This window comes from Chlorocebus sabaeus, chromosome 6, assembly GCF_047675955.1.
Source record: "Chlorocebus sabaeus isolate Y175 chromosome 6, mChlSab1.0.hap1, whole genome shotgun sequence".
Classification (NCBI taxonomy): domain Eukaryota; kingdom Metazoa; phylum Chordata; class Mammalia; order Primates; family Cercopithecidae; genus Chlorocebus; species Chlorocebus sabaeus.
This window is the reverse complement of record NC_132909.1, coordinates 55,662,749-55,678,178: the sequence shown is the minus strand read 5'-3', so window position 1 is coordinate 55,678,178 and position 15,430 is coordinate 55,662,749. Positions and strand designations below refer to the sequence as shown.

The 15,430-nt window shown below is 44.5% G+C and overlaps 1 protein-coding gene across 3 annotated transcripts in view; it reads left to right on the top strand.

Moving 5' to 3' along the window:
- ADGRE1 (adhesion G protein-coupled receptor E1) overlaps positions 1–15,430 on the top strand; it is a 58,710-nt gene that overhangs the window by 30,189 nt on the left and 13,091 nt on the right. For 2 of the 3 annotated variants that reach the window (XM_073017050.1, XM_073017049.1), the window contains 5 exons: positions 542–661; positions 4,010–4,209; positions 9,950–10,120; positions 12,860–13,054; positions 14,640–14,875. In XM_073017050.1, the coding sequence (XP_072873151.1) occupies positions 542–661; positions 4,010–4,209; positions 9,950–10,120; positions 12,860–13,054; positions 14,640–14,875 (922 nt within the window). The remainder of the gene's footprint in view (positions 1–541; positions 662–4,009; positions 4,210–9,949; positions 10,121–12,859; positions 13,055–14,639; positions 14,876–15,430) is intronic. The other variant, XR_012093257.1, reaches the window with a different exon arrangement.

Genomic DNA, 15,430 nt, shown 5'->3' with positions numbered 1-15,430 from the left:
CGGTGAAACCCCGTCTCTACTAAAACTACGAAAAATTAGCTGGGCGTGGTGGCAGGCGCCTGTAATCCCAGCTACTTGGGAGGCTGAGGCAGGAGAATGGCGTGAACATGGGAGGCAGAGTTTGCAGTGAGACAAGATCGCACCACTGCACTCGAGCCCGGGCAACAGAGCGAGACTCCGTCTCAAAAAAAAAAAAAATCAACAAAAATAAAAAACAAAAACAAAAACAAAAAACTTAGAGTAGAGAGAGGATCATGACTGTTGCCTTCCATCACTGTTGACTTTGACCCCATCTTTCCCTGATGCATCCCCTAGAATATGAGAGCTGGCTTCTAAGGCTCTACCTGGGTTACTCATTTGTTTGGTGCTATGGTTCTCCTATCATTCATCTCGGGACTCAAGATCTTTCCTATCATGAATTGAACTTTCTATTCTTTTTCTCTGCTCGCCACGATGGATGTGTACCTTTTTTTGGACAGCAATCGAATTCAGGACTGACTTTCTGGGCGACCTCATAGGAATTCTCCCTTTTTCTTTTTAGACATTGAGAGCAAAGTTATCAACAAAGAATGCAGTGAAGAGAAGGTGAACTTGAGCTTGGCAGCCAAGGGGGATAAGATGAAGATCCGGTGTTCCACAATTGAGGAATCTGAATCCACAGGTATAGTTCCTCTCCTAAGAATGCAGGTTATGGTGTATTCCATTAATACGCATTTATTGATCCCTTTCAAGGTGCCAAGACCAGTGCCAGATGGTTGAGAACCAATGAGGGCAGAAATGGCCTATGCTTTCGGAGAGTTTTCCATCTGCTAGGGAAGTCAAACGTTAAATGAGCTTGTAATACTGGAGTATTGAGACCTTCACTGGCCTATATGATATGAACTGGTCACATTCAGCTGTTGAGCAACTGAAATTTGATTAAGCCAGGTTGAGAACTACTGTAAACCTAAAATAAACACTGTATTTCAAAGGCTTGGTGCCCAAAAAGAAGGATTAAAACATCTCACTAGTCATTTTTTTGTATTTAAAATAATGTAAAAATAAAAAATATTTAAATTTTTAAAATTTTAAAATTTTTAAAATATGTAATATTTAAAATTTTAAAATATTTAAATTTTAAAAATATGTAATATTTAAAATTTTAAAATATGCAATATTTGAAATGTATTTTTACATTTTAAAATATCGTATTTATATGTTGAAATGATAATATTTGGCTTATACTGAGTTAATATATTATTAAAATTAATTTTATCTGGTTTTTTACTTTTAAAAAATGTGTACTGGAAAATTTAAAATTACATATGTGGTTCATACTATATTTCTGTTGGACACTGCTAATCTGTGTCAGGGATGGCAAACTTTTTCTGTAGAGGGCTCGTTAGTAACTATTTTAAGCATTGCAATGAATACAACCTCTATCACCACGACTTAACTACCATTATAGTGCAAAAGCATTCATAGACAATATGTATATGAATGTGCCTGCGCATGTTTCAATAACACTTTATTTTAAAAAGTAGGTGACAGCCAGATTGGCCCATAGGCCACAGTTTTCCAGCCCCTGATCTGATCTATGCATATGATTAACACTGTGGTTAATACTTTCACGTAAAAGCACAGTGTGAAAAATGGAAGAGATATTTAAGCGAAGTCCTGAGGAATACGTAAAGAAAGTAGGAGAGAGTGTGTTACAGGAAGTGCAAGCTATGGCTCTGTGTTGAAAAAAAGCTTCGTATGATCATGGAACTAAAAGTAGAGTGGGCTGGAGCACCAGTAACGTGGGGGAGAGAGGGAAAAGAATTGAAGGTCACTGGGCGTGGCGGCTCACACCTGTAATCCCAACACCTTGGGAGGCCGAGTTAGAAAGAGAGAGACAGGGATATGTCCTATGCCACTTCCTGTAGGGTCCAGCCCCACAGGGTTGGTGGGTTTTTCTCCCCGTGTGCGGAGACAAGAGATTGTAGGAATAAAGACACAAGACAAAGAGATAAAAGAAAAGACAGCTGGGCCCGGGGGACCACTACCACCAAGACGTGGAGACCGGTAGTGGCCCCGAATGCCAGGCTGAGCTGATATTTATTGGATACAAGACAAAGGGGCAGGGTAAGGAGTGTGAGCCATCTCCAATGATAGGTAAGGTCACATGGGTCACATGTCCACTGGACAGGGGACCCTACCCTGCCTGGCAGCCGAGGCAGAGAGAAAGAGAGGAGAGAGAGAGAGACAGCCTATGCCATTATTTCTGCATATCAGAGACTTTTAGTACTTTCACTAATTTGCTACTGTTATCTAAAAGGCAAAGCCAGGTGTACAGGATGGAACATGAAAGCGGACTAGGAGCATGACCACTGAAGCACAGCATCACAGGGAGATGGTTAGGCCTCTGGATAACTGTGGGCAGGCCTGACTGATGTCAGGTCCTCCACAAGAGATGGAGGAGTAGAGTCTTCTCTGAACCCCTCCGGGGAAAGGGGGACTCCCTTTCCCTGTCTTCCGTGTCAGCTAAGTAGCAGGTGTTTTTCCTTGACACTGACGCTACCGCTAGACCACGGTCCGCTTGGCAACGGGCATCTTCCCAGATACTGGTGTTACCACTAGACCAAGGAGCCCTCTGGTGGCCCTGCCCGGGCGTGACAGAAGGCTCAAACTCCTGTCTTCTGGTCACTTCTCACTATGTCCCCTCAGCTCCCATCTCTGTATGGCTTGGTTTTTCCTAAGTTACAATTGTAGAGCAAGGATTATTATAATATTGGAGTAAAGAGTCATTGTTACAAACTAATGATTAATGATATTCATACATAATCATATCTATTATCTATATCTAGTAAGACTATTCTTATTTTACATATTTTATTATACTGGAACAGCTCGTGCCCTCGATCTCTTGCCTCGGCACCTGGGTGGCTTGCTGTCCACAGCTTCCTGTCCCAACCAGACAGTACCATCCCCCAGGCTTCATCTCCCACTGCCAAGCTAATGGAGGGACCCCTTGGATGTCCCCCAAGACATCATAAATTGAGCACTTTCTCTCTCCACTTCCTCCTCCTCCTCCCCTCCTCCTCCTCCTCCTCCTTCTTCTTCCTCCTCCTCCTCCTTCTTCTTCTTCCTCCTCCTCCTCCTCTTCCTCCTCTTCCTCCTCCTCCTCCTTCTTCTTCTCCTTCTTCTTTTTCTTTTTCTTTTTTTTGAGATGGAATCTTGCTCTGTTGCCCAGGCTGGAGTGCAATGGCATGTTTGGCTCATTGCAACCTCTACCTCCTGGATTCAAGCGATTCTCGTGCCTCAGCCTCCCGAGTAGCTGGGACTACAGGCACTTGCCACCATGGCCAGCTAGTGTTTTTTATTTTTATTTTTAGTAGAGATGGGGTTTCACCATGTTGGCCAGGCTGGTCTTGAACTCCTGACCTCAAGTGATCCACTTGCCGTGGCCTACCAAAGTGCTGGGATTACAGGCGTGAGCCACTCTGCCCAGCTGTGGAAGTTTTTGTTTCATTTTGTGTTTTGTTTTGTTTTGAGACGGAGTCTTGCTCTGTCACCAGGCTGGAGTGCAGTGGTGCGATCTTGGCTCACTGCAAGCTCCGCCTCCCAGGTTCAAGTGATTCCCCTGCCTCAGCCTCCCAAGTAGCTGGAGCTACAGGTGCACATCACTACACCGGGCTAATTTTTTGTATTTTAGTAGAGACGGAGTTTCACCATGTTAGCCAGGATGGTCTGGATCTCCTGACCTTGTGATCCACCCGCCTCGGCCTCCCAAAGTGCTGGAATTATAGGCGTGAGCCACCATGCCCCGCCAGAGGTTTATTTTTTAAACCTAGAAGCCCGCTGGTTATTTTAATCTCGGAGCAGCACAGTGAGGTGCATGTCTCTCTCTCTCTCTCTCTCTCTCTCTCTCTCTCTCTCTCTCTCTCTCTCTCTCGTGTGTGTGTGTGTGTGTGTGTGTGTGTTCGATCTTCTATAATAACTATTGAGCAAACGATTCCCTCTTTTTTTCATTTGGGGAAACCTGCAGGGACCACTGGTGTGGCTTTTGTCTCCTTTGTGGGCGTGGAGTCTGTTTTAAACGAACGCTTCTTCCAAGACCACCAGGCTCCCCTGACCACCTCGAAGATCAAGCTGAAGATGAATTCTCGAGTCGTTGGGGGCATCATGACTGGGGAGAAGAAAGATGGCTTCTCAGATCCAGTCATCTACACTCTGGAGAACATTCAGGTTTGTGAAGAGGTCTCTGCTGAGATTCCTGTCTACCTCTTGGGAACTCCTCGTCTCTCGATTTCCTTAACTCTCATTTTTTATGGGAAGCTATTGTGGTCGGTGAGCTTCCACAACTTCTAGCAATTCAAGTCAATTAACAGAAGCCACCGCTAGAGGAATGAGGTCTCCCACTGTTACCAAAGAGAACTAGGTCCATTTGCCCATGTGCAACAGGAAGCCAAACACTGAAGCACGGGGTTTTTGTAGAGAGAGAAGTGTATTGCAAGACTGCCAAGGAAGGACACAGGAGTCTGGCTTAAATCTGTCTCCCCAAGCTGGGGGACTGGGGCAGGTTTTATAGTCAGTGGGTAATGAGCTGCGATTTGATTGCATCTTACAATGAAGTGATGCAGGAAGGCGTGATCTGATTGGATGCTGCCATGGGGTGATGCCAGGGCTTGATCTGATTGGATCCTGGATCCTGCTATGTGGTTGTTGCTTCTTTATTATTATTATTATTATTATTATTATTATTATTATAATCATCATAATACTTTAAGTTCTAGGGTACGTGTGCACAACATGCAGGTTTGTTACGTATGTATACCTGTGCCATGTTGGTGTGCTGCACCCATTAACTCGTCATTTACATTAGGTATATCTCCTAATGCTATCCCTCCCACCTCCCCCCACCCCACAACAGGACCCGGTGTGTGATGTTCCCCTTCCTGTGTCCAAGTGTTCTCATTGTTCAATTCCCACCTATGAGTGAGAACATGCAGTGTTTGGTTTTCTGTTCTTGCGATAGTTTGCTGAGAATGATGGTTTCCAGCTGCATCCATGTCCCTACAAAGGACATGATCTCATCCTTTTTTATGGCTGCATAGTATTCCATAGTGTATATGTGCCACATTTTCTTAATCCAGTCTGTCATTGATGGACATTTGGGTTGGTTCTAAGTCTTTCCTATTGTGAATAGTGCCACAATAAACATACGTGTGCATGTGTCTTTATAGCAGCATGATTTATAATCCTTTGGGTATATACCCAGTAATGGGATGACTGGGTCAAATGGTATTTCTAGTTTTAGATCCTTGAGGAATCACCACACTGTCTTCCACAATGGTTGAACTAGTTTACAGTCCCACCAACAGTGTAGAAGTGTTCCTATTTCTCCACATCCTCTCCAGCACCTGTTGTCTCCTGACTTTTTAATGATCGCCATTCTAACTGGTATGAGATGGTATCTCATTGTGGTTTTGATTTGCATTTCTCTGATGGCTAGTGATGATGAGCATTTTTTTCATGTGTCTGTTGGCTGCATAAATGTCTTCTTTTGAGAAGTGTCTGTTCATATCCTTTGCCCACTTTTTAATGGGGTTGTTTTTTTCTTGTAAATTTGTTTGAGTTCTTTGTAGGTTCTGGATATTAGCCCTTTGTCAGATGAGTAGATTGCAAAAATTTTCTCCCATTCTGTAAGTTGCCTCTTCACTCTTATGGTAGTTTCTTTTGCTGTGCAGAAGCTCCTTAGTTTAATTAGATCCCATTTGTCAATTTTGGCTTTTGTTGCCATTGCTTTTGGTGTTTTAGACATGAAGTCCTTGCCCATGCCTATGTCCTGAATGGTATTGCCTAGGTTTTCTTCTAGGGTTTTTATGGTTTTAGGTCTAACATTTAAGTCTCTAATCCATCTTGAATTAATTTTTGTATAAGGTGTAAGGAAGGGATCCAGTTTCAGCTTTCTACTTATGGCTAGCCAGTTTTCCCAGCACCATTTATTAAATTGGGAATCCTTTCCCTCTTTCTTGTTTTTGTCAGGTTTGTCAAAGATCAGATGGTTGTAGATGTGTGGTATTATTTCTGAGGGCTCTGTTCTGTTCCATTGGTCTATATCTGTTTTGGTACCAGTACCATGCTGTTTTGATTACTATAGCCTTATAGTATAGTTTGAAGTCAGGTAGCATGATGCCTCCAGCTTTGTTCTTTTGGCTTAGGACTGTCTTGGCAATGTGGGCTCTTTTTTGGTTCCATATGAACTTTAAAGTAGTTTTTTTCCAATTCTGTGAAGAAAGTCATTGGTAGCTTAATGGGGATGGCATTGAATCTATAAATTACCTTGGGCAGTGTGGCCATTTCACAATATTGATTCTTCCTATCCATGAGCATGGAATATTCTTCCATTTGTTTGTGTCCTCTTTTATTTCATTGAGCAGTGGTTTGTAGTTCTCTTTGAAGAGGTCCTTCACATCCCTTCTAAGTTGGATTCCTAGGTATTTTATTCTCTTTGAAGCAATTGTGAATGGGAGTTCACTCATGATTTGGCTCTCTGTCTGTTATTGGTGCATAAGAATACTAGTGACTTTTGCACATTGATTTTGTATCCTGAGACTTTGCTGAAGTTGCTTATCAGCTTAAGGAGATTTTGGGCTAAGATGATGGGGTTTTCTAAATATACAATCATATCATCTGCAAACAGGGACAATTTGACTTCCTCTTTTCCTAATTGAATACCTTTATTTATGTCTCTTGCCTGGTTGCCCTGGCCAGAACTTCCAACACTATGTTGAACAGGAGTGGTGAGAGAGGGCATCCCTCTCTTGTGCCAGTTTGCAAGAGGAGTGCTTCCAGTTTTTGCCCATTCAGTATGATATTGGTTGTGGGTTTGTCAAAAGTAGCTCTTATTATTTTGAGATATGTTCCATTAATACCGAATTTATTGAGAGTTTTTAGCATGAAGGGCTGTTGAATTTTGTCAAAGGCCTTTTCTGCATCTATTGAGATAATCATGTGGTTTTTGTCTTTGGTTCTGTTTATATGCTGGATTACATTTATTGATTTGCATATGTTGAACCAGCCTTGCATCCCAGGGATGAAGTCCACTTGATCATGGTGGATAAGCTTTTTGATGTGCTGCTGGATTCAGTTTGCCAGTATTTTATTGAGGATTTTTGCATCAATGTTCGTCAGGGATATTGGTCTAAAATTCTCTTTTTTTGTCATGTCTCTGCCAGGATTTGGTATCAGGATGATGTTGGCCTCATTAAATGAGTTAGGGAGGATTCCCTCTTTCTCTATTGATTGGAATAATTTCAGAAGGAATGGTACCAGCTCCTCCTTGTACCTTGGTAGAATTCAGCTGTGAATCCATATGGTCCTGGATTTGGTTGGTAGGCTATTAATTATCACCTCAGTTTCAGAGCCTGTTACTGGTCTATTCAGGGCTTCAACTTCTTCCTAGTTTAGTCTTGGGTGAGTGTATGTGTTCAGGAATTTATCCATTTCTTCTAGGTTTTCTAGTTTATTTGCATAGAGGTGTTTATCGTATTCTCTGATGGTAGTTTGTATTTCTGTGGTGTCAGTTGTGATATCCCCTTTATCATTTTCTATTGCATCTATTTGATTCTTCTCTCTTTTCTTCTTTATTAGTTTTACTAGTGGTCTATCGATTTTGTTGATCTTTTAAAAAAACCAGCTCCTGGATTCATTGATTTTTTGAAGAGTTTTTTGTGTCTCTATCTCCTTCAGTTCTGCTCTGATCTTAGTTATTTCTTGCCTTCTGCTAGCTTTTGAATGTGTTTGCTCTTGCTTCTCTAGTTCTTTTAATTGTGATGTTAGGGTGTCAATTTTAGATCTTTCCTGCTTTCTCTTGTGGGCATTTAGTGCTATAAATTTCCCTCTACACACTGCTTTAAATGTATCCCAGAGATTCTGGTATGTTGTGTCTTTGTTCTCACTGGTTTCAAAGAACATCTTTATTTCTGCCTTCATTTTGTTATGTACCCAGTAGTCATTCAGGAGCAGGTTGTTCAGTTTCCATGTAGTTGAGCGGTTTTGAGTGAGTTTCTTAATCCTGAGTTCTAGTTTGATTGCACTGTGCTCTGAGAGACAGTTTGTTATAATTTCTGTTCTTTTACATTTGCTGAGGAGTGCTTTACTTCCAACTATATGGTCAATTTTGGAATAAGTGCGATACAGTGCTGAGAGAATGTATATTCTGTTGATTTGGGGTGGAGAGTTCTGTAGATGCCTATTAGGTCTGCTTGGTGCAGAGCTGAGTTCGATTCCTGGGTATCCTTGTTAACTTTCTGTCTTGTTGATCTGTTGACAATGGGGTGTTAAAGTCTCCCATTATTATTGTGTGGGAGTCTAATTATCTTTGTAAGTCCTTAAGGACTTGCTTTATGAATCTAGGTGCTCCTATATTGGGTGCATATATATTTAGGGTAGTTAGTTCTTCTTGTTGAATTGATCAGGCTCACTCTGTCGCCCAGGCTGGAGTGCAGTGGCCCGATCTCAGCTCACTGCAAGCTCCACTGCCCAGGTTCATGCCATTCTCCTGCCTCAGCCTCCCAAGTAGCTGGGACTACAGGCGTCTGCCACTGCACCTGGCTAATTTTTTGTATTTTTACTAGGGACGGGGTTTCACCATGTTAGCCAGGATGGTCTCGATGTCCTGACCTCCTGATCTGCCTGCTTCGGCCTCCCAAAGTGCTGGGATTTCAGGCATGAGCCACTGCGCCAGCCTTTTTTTTTTTTTTTTTTTTTTTTTTGAGATGGAGTTTCACTCTTGTTGCCCAGGCTGGAGTGCAATGGTACAACCTCGGCTCACTGCAACCCCTGCCTCCTCGGTTCAAGCCATTCTCCGGAGTAGCTGGAATTACAGGTGCCCACCACTATGCCCAGCTAACCTTTTTGTATTTGGTGGAGACAGGGTTTCACCGTGTTGGTCAGGCTGGTCTCGAACTCCTGACCTCAGGTGATCCACCCGCCTCAGCCTCTTAAAGTGCTGGGATTACAGGCATGAGCCACCATGCCCACCTTTCTAGTATACATTCTTAAAGCATGTTGTTCTTAAACTGTTACTAAAAATATTTCTCTGCTTACCTGGCTTTTCTATGTTTTTCCTCCCACTGCACTATGATCTCCTTGGGGGAAGAACTGCGTCTATTTTATTTACTAATGTCTCCCATAAACGGCACAGATCAAGGCATGTAATAGGTATTCAATAAAAACACGTTGAACGAGGCTGGGTGTGGTGGCTCATGCCTGTAATCCCAACAGTTTGGGAGGCCTATGCAGGCAGATTACTTGAGGTCAGGAGTTTGAGACCAGCCTGGCCAATATGGAGAAACCCCATCTTTACTAAAAATACAAAAATTAGCTGGATATGGTGACAGACGCCTGTAATCCCAGAACTTTGGGAGGCCCAAAGCAGGTGAATCACTTGACATACATCAGGAGTTCAATACTGGTCTGGCCAACATAGTAAAACCCCGTCTCTACTAAAAATACCAAAATTGGCCAAGCATGGTGGTAGGCACCTGTAATCCCAGCTACTTGGGAGGCTGAGGCAGAAGAATCACTTGAACCCTGAGGCGGAGGTTGCAGTGAGCTGAGACTGCACCACTGCACTCCAGCCTGGGCGACAGAGTGAGACTCAGTCACACACAGACACAAAAAAACCCACACATTGAATGAATAAGTGAATAATGAGTGACTATGCAGAAGGCCTTATTATGGATTTGATGAAAGGAGGAGTTTTCTTCTAGCAACAGGAATGTAAACTGCCCCATCAGATTGGCCCTCACTGCATAATGAAATATCAGCATTTTCCCCCCTTCCCTCAGAACGTACCCTGTGTATTCTTGTTCCCAGTGACTCTTGAGGATGGTCACATTTAATCCATTTGATGGGGATTCTCAGGTGACCAGGGCCTTTTTTTTTTTTTTTTTTTTTTAATGTTTTTGGGGTTTTTAAGCCAAAACAGGAGTTTGAGAGGCCTATCTGTGTTTCCTGGAGCACTGATGTGAAGGGTGGAAGATGGACATCCTTTGGCTGTGTGATCCTGGAAGCTTCTGAGATACATACCGTCTGCAGCTGTAATCGGATGGCGAATCTTGCTGTTATCATGGCTTCTGGGGAGCTCACGGTTAGTAATGATGATTTGTTCCCTGAGGCAGAGTATCTGCCTCCAAATCCAATGGGAAAATATTGATTAAACGTCTGTCGTGTGTCTCCCATGGGGATGGGTGTCGTGGGACGGAGTCATGGGGACAGAAGGGGTAGGTGAAATGCCATCGCCCCTGCAGAACTTACAGTCTGGTTGGAAGGCCATGAAACTCAAATATACAATGAGAAATAATGACCCTAAATAGGGCCAGGCACTGGAGCAATCACAGATCTTACTTAATGAGCACCTACAGTGTGCTGGGCTCTTTAAGTTAAGCGGTTTCAGACGCATTTCACAGAATGGGCAAAGTGGCCCATCTAGTCCTTAAGCTAGAAATTGGGGCAGGTGGAATTCAAATCTGGGGAAGTCTCTTTCAACTAAAACACGCAAATGGGTCAAGAAGGAATGCTGTAAGAATTCAGAGGTGTTGGCCGGGCACAGTGGCTCATGCCTGTCATCCCAGCACTTTGGGAGGCCAAGGCGGGTGCATCATGAGGTCAAGAGATCGAGACCACTGGCCAACATGGTGAAACCCCATCTCTACTAAGAATCCAAAAATCAGCTGGGCTTGGTGATGCATGCCTGCTGTCCCAGCTACTCCAGAGGCGGAGGCCAGAGAATCGCTTGAATGGCTTGAACCTGGGAGGGAGAGGTTGCAGTGAGCCGAGATGGCACCACTGCATAACAGCCTGGCAACAGAGTGAGACTCTGTCTCACCAAAAAAAAAAAAAAAAAAAAAAAGAATTCTGAGGTGTTTCCAAGAGAACCGATGATAGATTGGGAGGAAACAGAATATGAAATAAGCCTTGGTGAATGAGTAGATTAGGCAGAGAGGAAGGACGTCCTCATTAGTGTTGTAGGAAGCATCCTTTCACCGGGCTTGGTGGCTCACGCCTGTAATCCCAACACTTTGGGAGGCCGAGGCGGGCGGATCAGGTCAGGTGATCAAGACCATCATGCCTAACACGGTGAAACCCCGTCTCTACTAAAAATACAAAAAATTAGCCTGGCGTAGTGGTGGGCGCCTATAGTCCCAGCTACTCGGGAGGCTGAGGCAGGAGAATGGCGTGAACCCGGGAGGCAGAGCTTGCAGTGAGCCGAGATCGCATCACTGCACTCCAGCTTGAGTGACAGAGTGAGACTGTTTCAAAAAAAAAAAAAAAGTATCCTTTCCTATTATCGTAGACCGAACGTTTAATTCCCTACCAGGGAGACCATAAGTACGTGCGGTTTTAAGGACCATGTGGCTTAGGATTTAAGAGAACTGGATCCAGAACAAAACTGACTGAGTTTCAAGTCCCGCCTCTACCACTTTCTAGCTGTGTTTTCTTGGAAAAGTCACTTAACTTCTCTGCACTGAGCCCAGCTGTCTCATCTCAAAAATGAGAACAATAACAAAAATGCTGATGATCACTAGCATTTATATAGTATGTTTCTGGCACAGTTGTTCTTTAAATGTTTTCTTTTACTCCTCCCACAACAACTCCGTAAGGCACTTACCGTTAATATTCTCTTTTTAACAGATGAGGAAACTGAGGGCAAAGAGCAGTTAAATGTCTTGTCCAAACTCATACAACTAGAAATTTGTCAGTTTTCTTTTCTTTTTTCTTTTTTTTTTGAGACTGAATTTCGCTCTTGTCACCCAGGCTAGAGTGCGATGGCGCGATCTCGGCTCACTGCAACCTCCGTCTCCCAGGTTCAAGTGATTCTCCTGATTCAGCCTCCCGAGTAGCTGGGATTACAGGTGCCCACCACCATGCCCAGTTTTTTTTTTTTTTTTGTAGAGACAGAGTTTTGCCATGTTGGCCAGGCTGGTCTTGAACCCCTGACCTCAGGTGATCCACTCACCTCAGCCTCCCAAAGTGCTGGGATTACGGCGCTCAGTCAATGGTCAGTTTTCCTAACCACTTGGTGACGATATCATAGAGAGGTGCTCATAAGATGGTGCCTGGCATATCTTTAACCCACAGAAAGCACTCAGATACATTTAAAAGCAATTTTAAAATTAATTATGAATAAATGGCATAGAAGAAGAACTTAGCTTGTCATGTTCCTGAAGTTGGAGCATTCCTGAATGTCTGCATTATCAATTGGGATGCAGTACAGGAAGGAAAAAACACCCCAGGTATTTCAAGCAGAAAGGGATTTAATATAGGGAAGTGGGTGCTCACAAAAATCTCTGGGAGGGGATGGAGGAGTTGAAGTCAGGGGGCTGTCACTTCGATTTTGGCTTCAAGATCATCCCCCAATGCAGCTATAACTCAGAGGTCAGAAATTGCTGCTGTCCTTTTGCCACCCCACTCCACCATGAAATTGGGGACTGGACAGTGGAAATGTGGAATTAAGCTCACTCCTGTCTGCCAAAAGCTGATATTTGCCTCCCTTCTGCATTCCAAGACATTCACAGATGTATCTCACTGGAGAACCTAAATTACATCCAGGACCTTAGTTCCCAAGGATTCTGGGAGATGTAGTTTGTGGACATCCAGTCCCAGTCATACCTGGAGTAGCGCATAGGACAGGGCTGGGAATAGGTGCTGGTGGATGCCAGTTGATTACAAAGGATAATGAAGGACAATATCTAGTTCACTGAGTATTAGAGGGAGAAAAGGCCGCTAAGCTAATTTTGCCCGAGCCAGGGTTTTAGATAACTGTTCTTCCCACCTGGGAGGATTTTGATCCCATTCTCAGGCCAACTATGGAATTCCTTCCTGACAGATGGACTTCTCCTTGTACGTCATTAGCCACGTGGGCATGATCATCTCCTTGGTGTGCCTCGTCTTGGCCATCGCCACCTTTTTGCTGTGTCGCTCCATCCGAAATCACATCACCTACCTCCACCTGCACCTCTGCGTGTGTCTCCTCTTGGCCAAGATCCTCTTCCTCGCCGGTATAGACAAGACTGACAATCAGGTCTACATCACTCGGGCTGTGTCCCTACCAAACCCCATCTTCTCCCCACCTGCCTCAGCTCATTCCTACCCAATCCCCTCTACTCCTATTCCTACCTCAGGGCCTTTGCATAGGCTGTGCCCTCTGCCTGTAACACTCACTTCCCAGCTTCTCACCTGCTTGACTCCTTGTGACAGCTCTCAGTTCAAAATTACATCCCTGATCATGTTATGAATTCTAGCGGTTCCTCCTATTACTTGTTTTTGTTTGTTTGTTTGTTTTTGATACTGAGTTTCGCCCTTGTTGCCCAGGCTGGAGTGCAATGGCATGATCTTGGCTCACTGCAACTCCCTCTGGGTTCAAGCAATTCTCCTGCCTCAGCCTCCTGAGTAGCTGGGAATACAGGCATGAGCCACTATGTCCTGCTAATTTTGTTGTATTTTTAGTAGAGACAGGGTTTCACCATTTTGGCCAGGCTAGCCCTGAACTCCTGACCTCAGGTGATCCACCCGCCTTGGCCTCCCAAAAAGTGCTGGGATTACAGGCTTGAGCCGCAACGCACAGCCCCTCCTATTACTTTCTAAACCAGAGGTTCTCTCCCTGGGTGCTTTTTCCCTCCCAGGGGAGACTTGGCAATGTCTGGAGACCTTTTTGGTTGTCACAACTGGAGGAGTGTGCTGCTGGTATCTAGCGGGTAAAGGTTAGGGATGCTGCTAAGGATCTTGTGTGCACAAGACAGCTCTCCATGACAGAGGATGATCCTGCAATAATGTTACAAATGTCGATAATGCTACAGCTTGGAATCTCCACTTCTCTTTCTTTTCATTTCCTCCCTCCCTCCCTCCCTCCCTCCCTCCCTCCCTCCCTCCCTCCTTCCTTCCTTCCTTCCTTCCTTCCTTCCTTCCTTCCTTCCTTCCTTTCCTTTCCTTTGCTTGCTTTCTTTCTTTTTTTTTTTTTTTGAGACAGGGTCTTGCTGTGTCACTCAGGCTAGAGTGCAGTGGCTGAATCACACCTCATTACAGCCTCCCGGGCTCATGCGAGCCTCCCACCTCTGCCTCCCAAGTACCTGGGACCACAGGCCTGTGCCACCATGTCTGGCTAATTTTTGTATTTTTTGTATGGAGAGGGGGGTTTCGTCATGTTTCCCAGGCTGGTCTCAAACTCCTGGGCTCAAGCGATCTGCCTGCCTCAGCCTTCCAAAGTGCTGGGATTACAAGCGTGAGCCACCACACCCAGCCAATAAAGCTTTATTTACAAGGCAGGCAGTCAGCCTATGGGGTCTAGTTTGCGGAACTTGCCTATTTTCAACCATTCCCTAAAGTAGGGCGATCAATAGTCAGTTTTCATAAAACTCTTCCTGTTTTAGAACTGAAAGTCATGCGTCTTGGGAAATCTCAGTTCCAGACAAACCAGGACCATAGGTCGCCTTACCAGGAAGTGGTGCTGCCTGTGGTCAAGAACCACTGCCCATCTCTATAAATGTTTGTGAGATGAATGAGTGAGCTAGGTTTGGGGAATTTCCAGTCGAGGAGTCTCTCTCTTCCTTTCTTCCTCTCGATTTCTCTCTGGGGTGGAGGACCCTGACGTGCATGCTTCTCCCCTCCAGACGGGCTGTGCCATCATCGCGGGCTTCCTGCACTACCTTTTCCTTGCCTGCTTCTTCTGGATGCTGGTGGAGGCTGTGATGCTCTTCTTGATGGTCAGAAACCTGAAGGTGGTGAATTACTTCAGCTCTCGCAACATCAAGATGCTGCACATCTGTGCCTTTGGTTATGGGCTGCCGGTGCTGGTGGTGGTGATCTCCGCCAGTGTGCAGCCACAGGGCTATGGAATGCATAATCGGTGAGTGACATCCTCTCTCTTCCTGAAGACCGTGCTGCCAGGGCTCATGGTGATAATGACATGAGCAACAAGAAGAGTAACAACAGTAGCAGTAGTTGTGGCTACCATTTATCGAGCTCTTACATTATGTACTGTTGGTTTCAGGACCACCGTGTACAGGAGCACAGGTTGTGCACTGCACAAATCCAGGGTCACTACTCTTTGAGATTTATGTTCCAGGAAGAGAATATCTAGTTTACCTAACTTGATTATTTTCCTTTTCTTGTGTGTATGACATGGGCGGTGGGGGTGAAAGCGAGAGAGGAATACTTCTGCATGGTGGCATGTGTCTGTAATTCCAGCTACTCGGGAGGCTGAGGCAGGAGAATTGCTTGAACCCGGGAGGCAGAGGTTGCAATGAGCTGAGATCGCACCATTGCACTCCAGCCTGGGGAACAAGAGTGAGACTTTGTCTCAAAAAAAAAAGGTGGGGGGAATATTGGGGTGCTGTTATTGAACGTGACGGAATGGCTGTTGTGTAGTAAAAGCAACTAATGTACACTAGGGACATAATAA